Below are 20,541 nucleotides of genomic sequence, written 5' to 3'. Positions count from 1 at the left end.
ACAAATATCTGCAATTCATTCACCCTTACAGTATTGCAAAGGGGGTAAATGAGGGCAAAGCCCGACCTTCTGATTTTAGTATCCTGTCTAACTATAAAACATTTAAATTTACATTTGTGTTCAGAGAACTTCACACCACTGTAATACTCTTGGCAGGGTATTATTTCCTATGTATACAGCATGTGCCCATCCATCAATGCTGTCTTGATCCTACTGTTAAAATCACTGAAAACCAAAAAGAACAAAATAAAACAAAATACCCACCCACGAAATCTCATAATAAAGAACATTTTTCTGGGCCAGATGGTTCACTGCAGCGAAAGGTTAGTCTTTTGTTCAAACAGGGCTTTCAACATCACAATCTTTGCTAGCCACAGAACCATTTCTAGCCAATTACAGAGGATTTTAATTAGTACCAAAAAATGTTCCCAGCTTCCTCTGCATAGCCTTGCAGAGCAGTGAGATCACCTTTAAGAAGAGCCTCATCCCCTCCTGTACAGCTAGTAAAAACACTCGGTGGCTCCTGCAAAGCTGTTAGGCATTATAAAACAGGGTTTCATTAACAAAGACTCTGAAAAAGATGGAAAACAATAAAAAGCAACCTCATGAGATCTTTTACTCCACAGTCTTATCTCAAAATAATCAGCTATATCCACAACCTTCTGTGACAGATGCTTGTCTAATTTGCTCTTAAAAACTTTCAGTGATGGTGCAGTTGTGGTTAACACAAATATTAAGAATGAATGACCAAATCTTTAACATGAACAGCCTGACAGAAATAAAGCAGAACCAGAGGCAGTGGAGATACAAATCTGCTGAATAGTAAAAGCAGTTTAGAAACAAATATGGTTATTTTGAGGATATGGTGATGAATAGAAAGTTGGGTCTCTATGGAAGGGATAAGAAATAATTAAATTTACTTAGAGGTGGTCACAAGAGTGGTTCTAACAGAAATCAGGATCAGACTTAGCCCAAAACAGGAAAGGGCAGAAAGGCTGAACAGAAGGTTAGTTTTTGCAAATCTAAGCCAACCCTTGCGATCTGTTACCTTCGTTGCTAACACTGCTGTAAGTATATCTGTTCACTTTTTGCACTCCCTTCTTAGGTCAAGGGAGGCAAGGTACAGAAACACTTTATTCTACATTAATCTCACTCATGTAATTTGTTGGAGCTTTGAGAAATAGAAGGAATGTCCAAACTGATCCTTGGTTTCCTGATTTGTCCTTTGTATCATTTGAACACTGGCCCAAACAATGTCTGTGTCTAATTGACTTCAGATCTTCAGCAGGCAACTGATCCCAGCACCTAACAGTCACCTTGGAGTTGAAATGTTTCTTCATGGACAATTTAATTCTCCTTTCCTACAGGTTAAGCCTCTATAGGCATAAAGAAAATTTTATTCCATTCCTCTTCACGGAGTTCTCTAAAATTATTGAAGCCTGTGATTCACATCTCCACCCAATCTTCTTATTTCCCAAACTACAGAGCCCATACACCACGTTTTCCAGATCTCTGATCATTCCCACAAATCCAATTTGTCAACTTTTTTCTTTAAGGGTGATTAGGAAAACCTGCACGCTCACCAATGTGAAGTTGCATGCAAAACTACTTCAAGTGCCTTCTCCTCCCTGTTAAACATGCCATGTGCAGACTTTTTTTCATAGCAGTGTGACCCCTGTGAGGAGTGACTTAAGCAAACTTGTTGAACTTGAACTGCAGTGGACAAGTAGCATGTATGGAGTCAGTCACTACACCTCAGCAAAGGGACAGTAAAACAGTAATTTAGGCAGAGGGATTAACACAGCTGCTTATTTAACTCCACGTCTAGTGTTTACTCCCTTCAACATCAGCCATGTACTTTGTCCCCTGCATGATTAATGTTTTCAGTGATGACAGAAGCAAAACACTGCAAAGTATTCTGGCCTCCTCACCTCAAGCTATGGTTCATTTTCCCTCCCTGTAAAAGAGTGGGATGATTCTGCCTCTTACAGCTAGTGTCCTTATACTGAAACTTATCTTGTCACATCCATTTTAATAATCTCATTTTTTTGCCTTGGCCTGCCAGATTTGGCTCATGCTACTCTTTATACTCTTCCTCAGTAGGTTCTGCACACATTTTATTTGTACGTTGTCTTGCTGGTGTTCAAAGACATTTCTTTGCTGAGATGCCCAGCTCCTAGTCAGTGATTTTACCTGTCTGATGGCTTTACTGCTGCTTGCTCAGAAAAAAGGAAGTATTAGTGCAGCTTGTGAAATGACAGGTAATACCCTCCTCTCCTTACAGATCAGGGCACACTTCAGAGGGACATGTTTTTCTTGTTACTCTTAAGTCAACAGTTGCGTTTGTGTTAGTTATGACAACTGTCATGCAAATTGAAGCACTAGTGCTGCTGGAGGAGCATGTCCTTGCAAAACACGCTGTCCCTGCCTTAGAGCTGTGGCAGGCCTTCCACCTGGTATGTCACCTCGGAGAGCTGCTTGCCAGTGGCTGCACTGGTTGGATGTCTCTGCAGAGAACTGTGGGAGGAGGCACTTGACTGGAGGAAAGCTAAGCTTCTGCAAGGCTAAAATTTCCACCTCCTCCAGACACTTGTGCCCTAGCCCGTTTGGAAAAATCCTTGAAGTTACTGCAATTTCCATATGGGTTCTAAGGTGCTCTCTCCCTTTCTATTCCACAGGCAGAGGTAGGAAGAGACAGACCATCTGACAAAACATCATCTTCTTCTCCCCTATTTTCTCCCTCCACAGCAGGAAAAGCTGCCATATATACCCAAGTTTTCTGACAGTAGAGAAACACTTGGTAAGAATTCCTTACACATGTGCCACTTTGCATAAATAACTTCAGATGTGGCACACAATCAACCACAAGATACAAATCCAGGCGAAAACAGGCTGTTCGGAGTCCAGTGCTCAGAGAACTACTTACTCTTCCTTATTTCCCGCACTCTGTGACACATTGTCAGGGACAAATTGCAGAACTGTAACAAAGCAAAATGTCATAGAAAACAGGAAAAGAAAGGGTTAACAGATGAGATTGGTCCCCACACACCTGCAAGCCCTAAGCAGCCTGAGGAGGAAGAGATAAAAGTCTGGACTCAGCTTCCTAGCAGGAAGTTTGTTGGTCTAAGCTTTGCTCCAAGGGAAGGAGCTATTTACTCCACCAGGCTGTGAAGGCGCTGCCATCCAAGAAAATAATTTGCCCTGGACTAAAATGTTGGTTGGTTGTTTTTTAATAGCTGATAAGAGCCCTAAAGCTGAGGACTGAAGACATCTAGCAGGTGTCAGCCTGCCTGCTAGAGAAGCCTGGAGGGTAAAGAAATACTGTGAGTGGCTCTTCCTGCCCTAAACAGGCTGGTGCAGGAAAAAATGCTCCAGGCAACCAGGTAACTACTTGTTCCTGACCCTGGGGGAAACCTGAGTGCTAGTGGCAAGGGCCTCTGGAGTTTTTTTCCCCTGCTCAGCAGTGACAGTGTTTCCTGGTGCAGGTCAGGCTGTTGCCTGAGAGCCGGTTTCTGAGGCTCCTGGCTCTGTTTTCCCTGTGCAATAGTGCTTGGACAGCTCTGAGAAACAGAACCTGGTTTCAGAGCCAAAAAATACTGTATTTGTGCCCATAGGCATGCATAAAGGAAAAACTGCCTTTATACCTGCTCAGTAAACAGAAGTTGCTGGTCCCCTGCCTGAAGGAATAACACTAAATACCTCCACTGAAGCTACAGTGTACATTAATCCAAGCAGTAAGCTTATTCACAGGCTCTAAAATCAGAAGCTGAGACGCTTAATCTGTTGATTTGCTCTAATGCTGAGAGGCTTCAAATGAGATTGGCTTCCACTGTTGCTATATTGGCTTGTAACTAGCTAATCCGTAGTATGTCACTCCGATACGCGCTGAACCAAACCCTTCTCGCTCCTCTCCCGGGCAAATCGTAGGGCAAAAGCCCCCCCCCCCTTTCCGGGACCCCACCCGGGCACGGCCGCGGGGGGGGAGCGGCGGGGCCGGCCCACCGCGGGGAGGAGCAGCACCGCCCGCCCCACTTAAACGTCGCGGCCGCCGCGGCCCCGCCGGCGGGCCGGCCATGGAGGCGGCGCGGGACTGCCTGGGCTCGCTGGTGCGGTGAGTGCGGGGACCCCCTCCCCGCCCATCCCGGCAGCGGTTCGGAGGGGCGGCGGCGCGTCGGGGCTGCCGGGGGATGCGCGGGAAGAGCCGAGTCTGAATGACTCTGTCTTCAGGAGCAAAGGGCTCTTTCCAAGGAGCGGGGGGAGGCGAGAGGGAATCTGGTGGACGCAGGGTGGGAGAAGCAAGCCGGCACGCTCCCCCAGCCTTTCAGGCCGCAGACGAGGCTCTTCTGAGGGAGCGCAAGCAGGAGCTTTGTTCGGCTCCTTCCTGAGGTATAATGGCTGGACGCCTTCGCCCCTCGGCAGTAGTGAAGCTGCCGTCTTGCTCGCGAAGGGCTTGTGCGTCAGGCGCGGAGCCCCGCTGTAGTTGGCAGCCACCTGCCCTCGGTGACTGCATGGCGGCGGCTCCTGGCCTCTGTTCGCGCGTCAGGTGCGCTAACCACATCCATAAAGGTACAGTTCTGCACGCCACTCAAATGCATCCACTTCTAGCTGCGGTTCTGATACCTCTACAGTTTGTGTTTTAGCGGGAAACCAGGTCTGCAGTCTGGTTGAACCCTCAGTCGCCTTACTAATTTCTGACTTCTTTTTTTTTGCTTCACTGTTACTGCTGTTGTCATTTGCCTGTGAACTCTAACCTAAAAATTAAACTGTGCCATATTCTGAAGCCACTCATGTTGTGCAACATTGATTTTTCTGAGTGAGCCTGAAGACCATTGCACCACATTCTTAGACAAGCATACAAGGCATATTGCAAACAAAGATAAAGAGTGAAATATGTGTACAGGGCTCAAGGCAGGCTTTTGATCCCCAGTTTCTCCTCAAAAAAAATTAATTCATCCGTCTCACCAGCCTTGATACTACACTGAATGCTTGGGGCAGTATCTACGAGTCCCTCTCTAGCAGGTTGTAGTTATACAAAACTAGACAGGATGCTAGAGTTTGAAGATACTTGCTCTTTCAATTATATTTGTGTTTTCCACTGACACAGGATCCCTCTCTCCTTTAGAGAAGAGCTAGGACTCGATCCTTTCAACTTGAAAAAATAATAAAACAATAGTGGAGTTGTCTGCATCTAACATGTCACTCAACTTTCTGATAAAGCTGACTAGTATGTTCCTTTCCTCTCCACTGCTTGTTTCCTGACTTAGCTTGATCAGCTTTTAATAGGAAATTATTTTTGGTAACTCCAATCTAGTAGAGAAATTCCCTGCATCAGGCATCAGTTTATCTGGTTTCTGAGGACAGCTGCAGCAAAACTAGATCTTTCTAGGAGCCCTGTTTAGCGGCTGGCCTGTTTGAGTCTGTGGCCTTTGTGTGTTGGGCAAAACAAAAAAAAGCCAAGCTTTCAGCAACAGACCCAGAAATGGAAGGGTTCACGCTCTATCTGGCTTTTTTTAATTACACTGGCTTTTGTTTCCTAGTACTTTTTGTTAACTGAAACCTCAGCCTGCACTGGAGCCCAGACTCACTGTGCTTCATAAGCAGACTTCGTTTAAAGATTATATTGACTAGTTTTATTGAAATGTAGGTGGAAGAAATAGCATCAATGTTAAATAACTCCCTAAGACTTGGACTCCTGTTAAGTGACTGGCCAGTGGAGCTAAGGAAAGTCCTGGTTTATTAATCTGGGTTTTTTTCCTCTAACTTTTTACATCTGATAGAACTAGGCAGTAGTGTGAAGTGATTGATCTTAAATCCTGAAGAAACTTCTGCTCAGAGCTGCAAAATATGGCTTGTGTAGTTGGCTGTGCTAATGCCTGAGGTGAACCCTGTTAGCTCAAGTCCTGCCCACGAGCTGTGCCTCTAACACTCTTCCTTCTGTATCAGGATCTATGTTTTGGCTTTTTTCCTTATGCTTTGCCTTCTGTAAATGACAACTTGGCTCAAGTAATGGGAAAGAAAACTGTTCAACAGGACTGGTGTTTTCTGTCATCGCAAAAAAAAAAAACCCCAACCAAAAAAATCTTGGCAGTACTGTCATACATACCACTCAAGTAACTATTCTACATGCTAGTTTTCAAATGCATGAGAGGGAACAGGATGTAACTAGCTTTGAAAGGGTTGTCTCTTGAATCCTGAGTGTTGCGCTTTCTGACATCAGGGTGCCCTGTGGAGTCACCAGCCCCAAGGTAGATAAGCAGGCTTCATATCTGAGGAAAAGACTCAGTGATTCAGAATGAGAGCTGCCCATGGACCAGCGGGGTGATTGGGGGCATATTAACTTAGTCAGGAGATTAACAAACACGCCCTGTCCCAGCACGCTTCCCTTTGGCGGAGTTTCAATGCCTTTGTCCATACTACTCTGTGTCACCTTGTCCTCCTCCCTGGTCTTGACCCTTCTCCAGGAGGAAAGTGCTTATTAGCTCTTTAGTTTGAAACAATGCCTGTCTCTTGAAAACCATACTGACAGCTCATCCTCACCAGCTTTGTTACAGGAAGCAGAGATTTCCACCAGCTGTGTGTGTATATGCAAACTGTTGAAAGCCAGGGACCTAGTGTTTAGACAGCACTACCAAGAAGGTGTTAGCTTGAGCTAGAATAAAACTGTTGAACATCTCCCTCCTTTAAAAAAAATAAAAGCTCCAATAATGCTGAGGTGTTTTTGAGGAAGGTAAACTTTGGTGTACAGAGGAAAGGCAATAGCCCAAAGCCCTGTAGGAGAGCAGTTCAGAATGAGAGCAGGAAATAAACTAATTGCTGAAACTCTGTCTGGCCAGTCACAACAATGACTTTCTGTGCATCCCAAAAATATGCTTAAAGACCAGATAAGATTTTTGGAAAAGACAGTTATTCTTCTGGGTCACTGTGGGCTTGCACAAAAGGTGTGACTGGGACATTGTTAGTTGAGTAATTTTTATCATTTCATCCTTGTTCTAGGAATTCCTGTATTCACTCTCTGGCTACAGAAAGAGACTGCCAGTTCACTCCCTGGCCCTCTGCGAAAGTGTTTGAGAACAGATTTTCCTACATAAAGCTGACCTTTTACACTCACGTGGTGTAATTCAGTATTAAGGAGCAAAAGGCATACAGGGGGTAAAGTCCAGGAATGCGGGAGACAAAATATTGTCTCCCTTCAAAAGACTTCGTAGAGATCAGTCCTTTCCAGGTATGATGCAGAGGGCGATTTCTGGCAAGCTGGCTATTGAATTAACCAATGTAATTTGGCAGCAAAAAGCTGCCACTAGTTGTAGATGGGAGCAGGTCTGTACCTTGGTATGGGAGTAGGCAGTTACCAGTGTTATGCGCTTGGTTTACCTAGGGGAACCTGAATAGTCACTGTTAAAACATGCCATTGCCCAGGAAAGTATAAAACCTCTTTCTAAAAGCATTTGAATTCTTCCAGCCTCTCTGGCAGCCTGCTCTGGCACTATGCATTTATGTACTTTGATCTTAATTTTCATTTCATTTGACTTCTTTTGATATATTAGGGGACAAAAAAGTCTTATTTTGTGATTTTTCAAAACTAGATGAAGTTTTATAGGCTGTAGATATTACTTACAAGATAAATGCCTTGGCTGTTTGGAAGTCAAGCATAACTATATCGAAAAGCTCCATTTGCGTTCTGATGCTAGTTATTTTGAATATGGATACCATGTTCAGTCTTCCTAAAGCACACTCATATCTTAAATAATTAGTTGAAAGTAGTCTTGTGTGTTATCTCATTGAGTGTTTATCTTGCAGGTAAAGAGAATGGTCTAAGTGGCTGAATGCAGTAAGAGCTGCTGCCTTTCTAATTCAGTGTTAAAACCAGTCAGCCTCACTGTAATCATGACCTTGACATCAGCTGAGCTAGAGGTGGCCCACATATACTTGAAATGTTTTTAATTTTAGAAGTGTTTTCAAATGTCACTGGCAAGGGAAAGTTCAGAGACAACGTGTCTGTAGGGCTATGTAGTATTTAGTTTTGAAAGCAAGCTCCACAAGTCTAACGTGACCTCTGAATTACTCGTATAATGTACTTATGTCACTGAACTCAAAAGTCCTCTTCCTTCTCACAGTACTTGACATGACTATTTTTATAACTCTGCTGAATTTTTATTTGTCTTAGATCTTTGGTATCCATGGGAGCATCTGTGGGAGCAGTAACAAAACAGACCCTGTTCCCTCCTCTCATGCCTGCAGGGCGACCTTTCCGTGTGTCAAATGCCTCCCGAAGCAGCCGGAAAGGAATTGTGGCAAGCAGTCTGCAAGAGCTCATCAGCAAGGTATAGAAAACATTCCCACTCTGGCTGAAACTTATAGTGAAGTACAATATCCCAGAAAGGCAACCCACGGACTCTTGTTCTTCTAAAAATCATTACTGGGGAAGTTCAGGAGAATATGTCAGATAAGCAAGTCTTAATATGAAATGATAGGCCCTCTTTTGAATGCTAAAGTCTACTGGGTTTTTTTGCAGACTTTAGATGCCTTCCTTATATCTGCTGGAATAGTTACTCTGGTTTTGGAGGAAGATGGCACGGTTGTGGACACAGAAGAGTTCTTCAAGTCCCTGGATGATAATACACACTTCATGGTTCTAGAAAAAGGACAGAAATGGACACAAGTAAGTGTTGACTGCCCCTCTCACTTGAATAGAAGTGGATGGAAGAACGTCTGTGGCTGCTAAAATTGTTGGAAAGAGGGGAGAAGAGGAAGAAAACTTCCCCTAAAGAAAGCAAGGTATCAACTCCTTGTTGAGCCTTCCTGGATGACAAATCAAGTTTGTTTTGGGTTTTTTTTTGTCCCTTGCTTGGACATAGAACTGTTGGCAAAGATCTGCCATGGATTGAAATGAAACATTACAACTGAAAAGAATCATAGGGGAAATCCCCTGCTTTTGGAGAGCCTCAGGCTTTGTTCTTGAGCCTTTTTGTAACATAAAGAAAATGAGGACATTGCATGAAGTTAAAAATACAATGTCTTTAAAGGTTAGCTTTTGGGGGGGGGAATTTCAAAATTAAGCAATGTAAAACAAATTTTGCCTTGTGAATGCAGTAATGGTTTAGTGAAGGTTAGAAAAATGCCTGTGTTTAGTCTTGTGAACAGCTAAAAGTTGTCATCAAAACCTAATGTTAGTCTACATGCTTCAAGACATTTTAAGAACTATTAAGATCGGCTAGCTTTAGCCTTCTAATGATATCAACTCGGTGTCCAGTTTGTGGTTTTGTGGGGGAATAGTCATCTGTATGTTAATAAGATGGAGTCAAACTCCTAATTGTCTTTCCATGAAATGGTTGTTGCTAGAAAGCTCGCATCAAATTTTCTTCTACCAGGTGCAGAGCTAGCTGAGGAGCTGTAAGCAGGCCTATCATTTTTCTGTTTGTACATGGATGGCTCAGTCATGTGGCCCCATTTTCTCAGGCTCCTGTTGCAGTGTGGGCAGTTTGCACGTTTTTCCCCAAGATACCTCACTGGCTTATCAACATGTTGCACCTGGGCCATGAGCTCCAAGAGCAGAAAAGAAGTTGCAGCCAGGGTATGACTCCACGTTGCTCCTTTCCCCTCTGCCCTGTGCCCTGACTGGCATGGCAGCAGAACAAATTTGAATGCTGTCCCTCTTCAGGATGTGCTGAATGGCAGCAGGAGGACTGCCGCAGCTTTGCAAATCAGATCTGGAGTGTAGCACAAGCTCTGTCATGCTTTATCCAAATATTCTGGGTGCTAATGGGGGGGGCAGAATATGCTACCAAGCATACCAGCTACTTGTACATGTCCAAACTGTTGTTGATAGGGGGCCCTGTTGCTGGAGCTTGGAGGCTGTCGAAGTAAAACAGGCAGAAAGTTGCTGGCTAATGATATACTACAGCGTTTAACTTGGTCTGACTTATCACGGCACTGTCTGAGCGCTGGGGTGACAAAAGTACAAAAAAGCCCAGCCTTACAAAACTTTAGTGCTTCATTTAGCATGCAAAAACCAGCTTGGCAGCTGCTAAGTTATTAACCTTGTTAATAACTCAGCAGAATGTGCTGAGCAGAGTATCCCATGTATCCACTAGATGTCTCTGTAAATACGGGTCGTGATTTCCTTTTTCTTTCGTGAAGCAAGAGATCCTGAAAGCATCATGGTCAGCCCTGAAGCAGACAAGGGCTGCTTTCAAAAAAGGAGGCCGTATTTGAGGTGGAAGATGACTTTCCGTGCGCCGCCTCCTCTCAAAAACTCAGTATTAAACCCTAGGCCTCATCAGTAGTGGTTTCCTCCCCATGTTGCTTTTTTAGTAGGAAGAAAAAGAGAGGTGTTATGAGCCAAGATTTGAAAGGAGGACCTGACTTTTCACAGATGTCACCTTTGCAGCTATCTCTAAGAGTGCTCATCAGTATTGTGTTCCTTCCTAAATGGAAGGACCTGATGTCATCCTGGTTATTTGGTGGCCTGTTTCAGTGTAGACTAACTGTGCTGCCTCAGCTAGCAGCTGGAACATACCAGGATAATTAAATGGCAGCAACACTGTCCAGTGGCATTACAAGTTGCTTCAGTATGCTCTGGAGAAGAAGCTGTATTACAGGAAAGAAATATTCAGGAGGTGCTATGTCACTCTAGAACTTCTGTGCCTGTTTGGAATAGCTTCAGGAGCCTGGTCAGGACTCGAACAAAATTACATAAGATACAGACTTGTTTTTCCTCTGTGCTAATGCTTTTAATTCTGATTTAGAATTGATTGAGAACTAGCCCCAAGACTGGAATAAGCAAGCTGCTCCTAAAGAGCTGCACTGTTAACCATTGTCTTGCTGTAGCTTCCTAGTTCATGGTACAAACTGTTTCTTTTTAAATTAGACAAGGAATGGAGTTGCTGCTGTGAGACAAAAGAAGAAAATGGGAGTAGCCAACATCACATTTGATCTATACAAGCTGAACCCTAAGGATTTTATTGGCTGCTTAAACATCAAGGCGACCTTCTATGAGATCTACTCTGTCTCATATGACATCAAATGTATGGGAGCAAAAAGCGTATTGCGGTAAGTGTGTTTCCACTACTGATGAGGTGTATGCTTTAATGTAAAATCTGTGTTTGCTTATGGGTTCTGTGAAGCAGGTGTGTTGTTTATAAACTTAGTATTTTTATTAATTCTTACGTACTGGCCAATATGCTGAATCTTCCTTTGTAAGGTAGATAGCTGACCTGTAAAAACTTACTATAGCTTTTTATGCTGGAATCTTAAATTTCCCCCAAGGCAAAAATCTTATCAGCTTGTATTTACTGCAAGGGTGTAGGTACAGTCTCTTTGTTTTCCTGAGAGAATTTCCCCAGATTTCTTTGACTTGTTTGAAGAATGCAGGAGGCTGAGGAAGAAGCATCGGACTCTTTGAAGGGGGTACTTCAAGGGCATGAAATGAGAGGAATCTGAGATCCAATGGCAGAGGTCTGAAAGCCTGCTCAGACTTTGCAATACCTGGCTGCCAAATTCACCACCTGAGCTACGTGGAGGCAAAGGAAAATGGAAGAGATATGACACCGTCTGCTGTCTTAATGTGAATTTGTCATCTGTACTAAGACTCTGTGATGTCACTGGTTTTTAGCCAACTGGTCTCTAAGCAAACGAATGGAGCCTAACAAGGACTGCTGTCTCTGACAGGACTAATCTGTGGTGGGTTGTGAGTTTGGCAGAACTGGCTGTTGGGAAATGCTGTCTTATGCAGGGGCAAAATAATACCTGTCCTGTCCACTGCTTTCAGTGGTGTGTTGAAAGTCTGTGCCTTGTCAAAACCAGCTGTGTCCTGCCCTGGTTGAAGAAAACTTCTGATTTCAGACACCTTCATAAGAGGTGCCATACTTTGACAGCTATTTAAGCTGCACCCCTGAATTTCTCTACCTGACCTTTCAAATTGTGGTTGAGACACAACAGTGTAGTCTTGCTGCATGTTATTACTTGAGGACCAGATCTGCTCTGTACAGAACAAACAGATGCATATGCCATAAGAGAGGTTTTCGCTTGCCCTGAGGGACAAGTAGTCTTTCCTTTGAAGTCTCCCTTGGCTCAAGATGCAGGTATTAAGCATTGTAATGCTAATCTTGTTCCCTGTCTTTCGGTCTGACTGACCTGTCCCACTCTACTTAGGTGGTCCCTTGCTTAATCTTTCAGGCTATAGCTGATGTGACTGTAGATGATACTTATCTCTCTGGTGATGCTGCAGTGATTATCCAGCTATATGCTGTGCCCACCTGTAGCACTGGCTTAATTAGGATTTCTTCAAAGCAAAGGTTTACCCTTGAACAGCTGCACTCCTCCAGTTCCTATGTTTGTCAAGTCTTGAGCCAGAACAAACTCTGATTTCTGGCTGTCTGCTATGAAGATGAGTATCTTGCGCTGCTGGAGAGTTTGAAGTGACAGTCCTGCCTCCCTGCCAACACAGGGCAGCTGGTGAGAAAGAAGCGGTGCTGGCAAACAGCTGAAGTAGCTGTAGAGTTCTTCTGGAAGCACTGTTATGTTACAGAGTTGAGCTGTAAGGGAAGTGTCAGTGTCAGGGTGAGAAAATAGTCTGCTAGCAAAGAACAGGGGTGACAGAAGAGATAACCTTGGGTACTCTTGAATACAACAGTGAGATGGCCTGTCTCAGCTTGCTGTTGAAATTGGAGACAGATGATGTTAGGTTCTTGGTGTAGTCCCTCTGCTAATGATTTCCAAATTGCTAATTCTGATGCCCTCTCCCTGAGCCCACCTGCAGTGTGAAGGGAAAAGACTTTAAAATCTGCAGTTGTTCATCGATGGGAGGAGCTCAAAGCCTGCCAGATCCGATTAGTGCATTTCCCCTAATGGTTTCTCCCTGTAGTGTCCAACTGAAGGATCAAATGTCCAGTTCAACAAATAACTTGCTCCGTGGCTTAAGTGACAACTGCTCTTGTGTGCAAGTGACACACTGCAGCTGCTCAAAACCTTGGTACCAGGTGCAGCTTTCTTTACAACCGTACTATCTGGTGGAGGGAAGGACATACTGAAATGGCATATGTGTGGGAAGCATGAATAAGGGTACAGTGTTTTTTTTAAAGGCTTCCCAGGCTCTAAGTACAGGGTATTCTACTCTTTTGAAGCATTGGATTTTGACTGCAAACCTTCTTTCATCACAGTGGAAAAAAAATGAATTTGTAGGAAGAAGACTTTGCCTTCTCTACTAGAGCTCAAAGAAGTGAGTAGCAGCAGAGGGTTCACAGCTGCATGTTTGCTCAGACAGGAATTCAGAAAATCTTCCCTCTTTTTTGCAGAAGAGGAAGGCTGGTCTGGTTTCTGCATCTTCAGAAACAGATCCCTTTCCAGTATTGGGATGGTTCCAGTTCTTGTGTACCACTTCCCCATTGCCTCAGCTTTGTAGTTGTGAGGGCCTAGTTAACTTTCGGGGGATGAGGCTTGAATATAGCTCTTAGTACTGATGTCTCTGTTGTTTCGTGGAGAATGGAAGGAAGGCACAGCTATAACTAAGTCGAATAAATGACCATTCAAATATGATGATCTCTATTCCTCTGCAATCCTGTGATCCACAGTTTATATTGTAGACCTCTGATGCTTACCTGATCTTAGTTTATGGATCTGTACTGATTCTCACACAGGATTATATATTTGAATGCTGATACTTACTAAATCTTTAAAAAACAGAATAGTTGTGAACTGAGAATTCTTAAGGCTTGCCGCTTGGACAACATTGATTTGCTTGGCTTCACTTGTTTTGCTGTTGGGCATCCACTGTGATGTGATTGCTCAGCTTCAGATCTAATCAAGTTTGATCTGCAGCTTGGAGATACATGCAGTGTTGTATTAGTGAATGGCCTAAAGGTGGGACATGAGGTGGATTCATACTGCAGGAATGCTGCTGGGCTCCCAGGCAAAGTTGTATTCAGTGGTGCTCTGGTAGTTTGAGTGATGGCTTTGCAGAAGGCCTGTAAATGCCTGACAGAATGACAGCTTGCTTTGTTAAATGTGTTTTCTGGTTCTGCCAACACGTCAATAGTTTTCTGTTAATCGATGGCCACAGAAGTATTTTTTCTAAAGAAGGTATAAAAATGACAGGCTTCTCAGAAGTAATGAGAGAGTTCTTAAATATATCTACTTAGCTCATCCTAAAAGTGTTGTGGTTGGGGAGAAGGGGGTAATGTCATCCTGTTGGTGATTTTTTTTTTTCTTTTTTTTAAACAAATGGCTTTTCTTCTAGGAAGGTGCTTCAGCTAATGTCCCATGCAGCACAAATAACTGGACAGTTCCTTCTCTATACTGGAACATATATGTTGCAGTTGATGGGTGAATATGACGAAGATGGCACGTGTACAAGATCAAGGCCGGAGCAGTGAGCACAGCTGCACTTCTGATATCGGATCCTTTTGTTTAAAGACATTCTCTTGCCCAGTGTTGACTGTAATGATGTTATAGTAGGGGGATGTCCACTGATGTGAACTAACATTTTTCCCATTTGGGAATGCTTGTAGGCCTTAGTCATAAAATCTTTGGTGTTCACAGGCTCTTAACACAGCAAAAGGATGGGTGCCTAATGTCTAAGAATTCGGCAAAAGAAGACAGGGCAGGTTTTTTCCCTGACAACTCAAAATGGAGAATAAGTGTACTTGGAAACTTGCATGCTTTGTAACCAGTGGAATATTTCTTGCACTGATCAAAACATTGTTTGGTTGGGTTTTTTTCATGGCTGTCTACTTGCCTTCTGAACAGACTGGGCTGTAAGACGGGAGCAGGGGGGGCTGTGGTTTTTTTGGTTTTAATCCTTAACAGTGCTGGTATTAGTGTCCAACTGGCATTGAGGTACAAAAGGGTGAAGTGTACTTATTTACTCCGGCTAACAATGGAACTACACAATACAACTGAATCCTGGTTCAGTGACTGACTACTCTCATGAAGTCTAATTGGAGAAAGTGCAACTACTAAGCAGAAGCTTAAAATTTAGCCTTACTCCCTGTAAAACAAGTAAAAACATTTCATTATAACTCTATATTTTTCTTCAAATCTATGGAAAGTTCAGGTTAGTATAGCTCATACCAGTTGAAGAACCCAATATATTTCTTTAATGGGTCTGATGTCCAGTTCTGCCTGAAGTAATGAATAATTTGCCATAGTTTCCTGAATATGGCTTATAACAACCTGCTGAAGCTTCCTTCAAGGGTTAAACCATCACTTCTGTAGTTTTTACTGTTCAGTTACAAGATGAGACTACATCCCAAACTGTGCTTGAGGTACATGTAAGAGATACTGGATTTTGATGCCCCTGTGTTCAGGGGAGAGCATCAGGACACGATCTAGTCTTGTGTAACATACATATGCTCTAAACTGGATGTTTGCAGTTTTATAGTCTCCCAAGACAAGCTGTATTAAAGGGCAAAGTTTTTAATCCTTAGGTAGAATTGTCCATAAAGTTTTCTACAGTTCAGTGAACTGCTAGTATGACCAGCTGCCAGCAAGCTTTTCCTCAACAGTGTAGAAAACTGGAAAATGAGCAGTGTTAGGCACCTTGTGTGAAAATACAAACTCCCATTGCTGAAGGGAAAAAGCCCAACTTTGACTTTTCATAGGTGTGGCTTTTGAGGTTTTCATTTGCTTTCTCATGAAGAATTTTAGTAAGTTATATTCTTGCTTAAGACTGAAAGCTATTAAGGAGACAGCAGATACAGGTAAAGGTGTTTGACCTGATGGCAGGTGCCACCTAGGAAAAGAAGCTCTGGTGACAGAGTGAACAAGTGGGGCAGGGGAAGAAAGCAGTGGGAGCGAAAGGAAAAAGACCCATGTGGACCTCACAGTGCTTGCCATGCCTCTGCTGAGACAAGAATCCATTAACTATGTGCCTCAACTGCACTGATCTGTTGGAGGAAAACCTAATCTGCTAAAAGAGGAGCAGGTGGGCTGAAAAATGAAGCATCATGGTTAGTGGGATCTATTTTGGCCTGTCAGCTGGGTCTGTTCACTTCAAACGTCACTAATATATGGGAATATTGCTCTTTTTTATCTGCAATTTTCACCTTATGCTCATTTTTGCCTTCCCTTTATGGATGTGACTTAGCTGGAGCTGCATCTTTCGAGTCACTGCTGTGATGAAAAGCAGCCTAAATCCAAGTGTTAAAGGGACTGATGGATGCAAGCTTGGTAGGTCTCCACCTGTCTCTTCAGTAATGGTATTATAAATAAGTAGACAGCTAAGAAAAACTTCGGGGGTTTGCTGATTTCTGTTGTTTCCCATATACTTGAGTGTTTGCTAGAGGAGGCGAGAGGGCACACTGCTCCAGACAAGGGGAGGACTTGTTCTTTCATAATTTCTTACAGGGAAGAGTGCCTGTAGCTTGCAGCACTTGTCAGGTTTCCTTCAGAAGAAAACACTAAACTATTCTGTGTGTAATGAGAAAGAGGTTATATTAAAAGGGAGGCTTTATACTTCATGTGTATTGTTCTTGACACCTCCCCCCCATGATTGTTGCCATGGTAACTGTTGGCCAAAGTCTTTCTACCCCTATCAAAGAATTGCATTTAACTGGTGCAGTGCAAGGACTTTGTCATTAAGTCTTTCAGCTTTCAAAGACCATATATTGTATAAAAACAAGCACACCTCCTGGAAGCAAACTCTATGTAATGGTCCTAAGAATATTTATGTTGCTAACAGTGGAAGCACCAACATTAAAAAAAAAACCAAAACAACTTGCATAGTTCAATATTGCTTTGTGTGAATTGCTTCTTCAACATCTGCAATACAAAAGCTTTTGCAAGTCTGAACTGTGCAGATCTCAAATTCCAGTCTTCTATAGCCAGAGGCAATTGTTACAGAACTAACATTCCATAGTTCCCAATGGCACTGAGAATCTGACGTGATCTAAAATGCTAACTCTGTATGAATTTGCAATGTTTTTAAGCAGCTGCTTCTTTGACAGCTTAACACTTAAAACTTCAACTGCTGAAGGTCATGTGAGCTGCAGTCTCCATCTCAGAGCATCTCCCTCTAATTCAAAATGCAAACAGCTGAACAAAGTAACTCAGCTTTGATATTTTCTCAGAATGGGAGAAGTGTCTTGGAAGTTGTAAGTGTCTGAAATTGTTTCATTGCTTCTGAATCTGGATTTTGCCACAGGCTCAGTATTTGGGGGATGATATTTGCTACTGTACCAACTTCCTTCCAGAGATAAAGTTTTGGCTTTGGGTCAAACTGGACGAGTTTGTCATTCTCTGAGTTGGAACCAGTTTGGGGTTGGTTTTTTTGTTGTTGTTTTGTTTTGTTGGTTTTTTTTTACAGACTGCTTAGGAGGCGTAGCTTTTACTTCAGCTGTATCTGGTACACAGCAAAGAACTTCAGCATTATCTACCTTTCAGAAAACGTTATACAAGTGGTGTACAATACCTAGCAAGAGACAGAAAAACTAAAAGCACAGGCTCTTAACTGCAGGTATGTAGAGAAGAAGCTAGCTTTTCTACTTGACATTTTTAGCTTTAATTTTTCTTTCCATAAATTCAGTTAATCTGCTCATGTTACTGTTGCAGTCAAGGCTGGTAGCAGTGACACGTTGAAGGTATGAAACATGTTTACTGCCTCCTTGCTTGCACTGACCCTTTTTGCCTGTTGCTTTGCATCACTTACTAACAACGCACCAAGTCATACTCTAGTTACCAAAAAAGGAATTTTCACTGAAGTACTCAATCTTGTTGACTCAGGCACTGCTCATGTTCTGCAGGCAAAACAAAGTGGCTGTCTTCATGACTAGAATAAAGTATCTAGTAGCTTTTTTGTGTGTAATTTATCATTACTTCATTTCCTTCCTTTCATAAACCCATGAAGTTGTGCTTTCTTGCACCTTCCTATTCTTTCAGGAGAAATAAGGGTAACAAGCTCTTCTGTCCAGGGCGAGAGGAAAAGGCAGGGTCTAAATTCCTTAGACCATTTGGAATATGCTCTGGGAAACATCCTGAATTCCTTCCCTACAGAGAAGGGAAGGGTAAAGAAAGGAAAATAGGACTTTGAGCTGGAAGTTTTTTCAGTACAGTGAGTAGAGAGGGAGGTGTTCACAATTTAGGAAATGTTGGTAATTCTGAATATTAACTGTGAAGATAACTGCAGATGATAATTTGTAACTGACTAGAATTATAACTCTAAATCATTTCAGCATGCTTCTTCCTGAGATGGCACTTGAACTACAGGCACAAGCTTCTTTAATTAAAACAAAAAAAAGGTTAAAACCGAAGTACAAAGTGTATTTTTTTACTTGATGCCTCAAGTTTTACTGGAGGTATTAATGTGATTAACACACCACTTCAGTTATGTATTAATAAGTATCCTTGTGGGGTTTAGAGTTTATTACTGCTTTTTCTACCTTACTTTGTCATATATGCAGCTAAGATATTTATAAACATGAGGATTGCTATTTTGCTAAGGGAAAAGACAGTATTTTACCACTTCACAAATTTTAAGCTCAGTAGTTGAACTTGCTATGAAAATTGAGATGGGTGAGAATTATGTACCAGTGATGGCAATATTTTCTGATGTGTGGTGCCAATTTTAAGGAACACTGTCCATGAGTAAATAAAATCAAATGGTGGCTTTAGATGTTGTCTCTATTAATTTCCAGAATAACTTATTCCTGAAATAATCATTAATGTATCTATGGTCTGGCACAGACAGTTTCCAAATGCTGGACTGCTGCAGTGAAGTAACTGGATACTATTAACTGAACTATTAACTCTTTACTGCTGACTCACTTTCTGGCCTCAGAGAAACCATGCAAACTGTGTTTCCTTTCATACAAAAAGAATGCCTTCCTCCATCTTTTACCAAAGCTGCAAAAGACTGCAAACAACTGAGTACAGGAGCTAGAAGGCTTCAGCAATCTCTGGTTTTCACTAAATACTGTAAGGATCAAGGACCTCTTTTTATAATACCTCGCAAAAACTCCCTGCAGTCATTTACCTGCAGGTACAGTAGTACACATTTGATTGTAGGGAAATATGAATTTAGTTCAGTGAAATATTAGATTTGTCTAGTTCAGGATTAACTTAGTCTTCAGGAGGAATGGCACGCAAGTGTGATCAGTCTAGCACACTTCTATCTAATAAGTACATCCTATACTCAGTTTAAGGGACAGTTTTGCAAAGCTTGACTACTGAGCAGCTCCCCTCTTGTGGGAGAACCAAGGTCTGGTTTCTTGCTGTGGAAAAGCACAAAATAGCACTGTATGGGGTTTAGTGGCAAGGTGTTGGCAGTGGGGGGTGGAGGGGTGCTGTGGGGATGGCTTCTGTGAAAAGACACCAGGGACTGCCTCTGCATTGTACAGAGCTGCTTCCAGCTGGCTCCAAAATGAACCCACCATTGCCCAAAGCTGAGCCCTTCAGCCAAGTTGGTGGTGCCTCCGTGGAAAAATATTCAAGAAAGGGTAAAAAAATGCTGTGCAGCACCTGTGAGAGAAGAGTAAGAAAAATGTGAGAGAAACAGCCCTGCAGACACCAAGGTCAGAAAAGAAGGAGGGGGAGGAGGTACTACAGGTGATGGAGCAGAGCTTCCCCTGCAGCCCATGGAAGACCCTATGCCACAGCAGGGGAAGCTGCAGCCTGTGGAGAGCTCATGCATGAGCAAGCTCCTGGCAAGAGAGGAGCCCATGCTGGAGCAGGTTTTCTGGCAGGACCTGTGACCCGTGGGGGACCCACACTGGAGCAATCTGTGCCTGGAGGACTGCAGCCTATGGAGAGGACCCACACTGAAGCAGTTCCTGAAGGACTGTATCCTGTGGGAAGGGTCCACACTGGAGCAGAGGAAAAGTGTGAGAAGGAAGCAGCAGCAGAGATGAACTGTTGTGGAGTGACCATGACCCCCATTCCCCTGCACCCCTTAGGGCTAGGGAGAGGAGGTAGAAGAGTTGGGAATGAAGGAGTGAAGTTGAGCTTGGGAAGAAAGGGAGAGTGGGAGGAAGGGGTTTTTAGTTTTCTCTTTGTTTCTCACCGTACTACTCTATTTTTAACTAACAATAAATTAAATTAATCTTCCCTGAGTCAAGCCTGTTTTGCTGGTGTCAGTAATTGGTGAGTGATCTCCCTGTCTTTATCTTGACCCACAAGCTTTTTCATCATATTTTCTCCCCATGTCCTGTTGAGGAGACAGAGTGAGAGATTAGCTTGGTGGGCACCTGGCAGCCAGCCAAGTTAACCCACCACAAGCACAAAACACTAATAGTAAAAACAAGCAAAAAACCAAGCTGTCTGTGCTATATGTGACCAGTAAAATTGGAAACAAATCTTTTGGAATGTTTTCTGAATGGCTTTTTACAGCTGTGCTTGGCAGAGACAAAATCCAGTCATATACAGGACAGGGTTAATATTTTCAGTTGTCACGATGCAAACTACTTACTAACCTCAATCTCAAGCATGTTTTTTCTAAGGTCACCCATCAGTCTGAATCACTCAGAGTAGGCCCCACTCCTAATGTATTCTTGGTTAGGAACATTTATTAATAAATATTAATTATCACTTGAAAGAGAACATTGAAATAGTACT

At 42.9% G+C, this 20,541-nt stretch overlaps 1 protein-coding gene across 2 annotated transcripts; it reads left to right on the top strand.

The window, feature by feature from the left end:
• Nucleotides 1–4,055: 4,055 nt before the first annotated feature.
• Nucleotides 4,056–19,234, top strand: CIDEA (cell death-inducing DFFA-like effector a). 2 transcript variants are annotated; one of them, XM_010583327.1, is made up of 6 exons: nucleotides 4,056–4,111; nucleotides 8,165–8,321; nucleotides 8,513–8,659; nucleotides 10,868–11,049; nucleotides 14,234–14,391; nucleotides 14,815–19,234. In XM_010583327.1, exons 1-5 carry the CDS (start codon nucleotides 4,074–4,076, stop codon nucleotides 14,367–14,369), a joined length of 660 nt encoding a protein of 219 aa, XP_010581629.1. In that variant the 5' UTR covers nucleotides 4,056–4,073; the 3' UTR covers nucleotides 14,370–14,391; nucleotides 14,815–19,234. The 2 variants fall into 2 exon arrangements, with proteins under 2 accessions (XP_010581629.1, XP_010581627.1); XM_010583325.1 differs by having other exon boundaries at nucleotides 14,234–19,234.
• The last annotated feature ends 1,307 nt before the right edge of the window (nucleotides 19,235–20,541 follow it).

The sequence above is a fragment of the Haliaeetus leucocephalus genome, unplaced genomic scaffold (assembly GCF_000737465.1).
Source record: "Haliaeetus leucocephalus isolate CR32 unplaced genomic scaffold, Haliaeetus_leucocephalus-4.0 Scaffold889, whole genome shotgun sequence".
NCBI classification, from domain to species: domain Eukaryota; kingdom Metazoa; phylum Chordata; class Aves; order Accipitriformes; family Accipitridae; genus Haliaeetus; species Haliaeetus leucocephalus.
The sequence above is the reverse complement of the archived record's forward strand: the minus strand, read 5'-3'. Positions and strand labels throughout refer to the sequence as shown.

Coding starts and splice junctions, on each gene's coding strand:
- CIDEA (XM_010583327.1), top strand. CDS start 4,074: ATGGAGGCGGCGCGGGACTGCCTGGGCTCGCTGGTGCG. Junction 4,112..8,164: donor TGCCTGGGCTCGCTGGTGCG/GTGAGTGCGGGG, acceptor TATTTGTCTTAG/ATCTTTGGTATCCATGGGAG. Junction 8,660..10,867: donor AAGGACAGAAATGGACACAA/GTAAGTGTTGAC, acceptor TTTTTAAATTAG/ACAAGGAATGGAGTTGCTGC.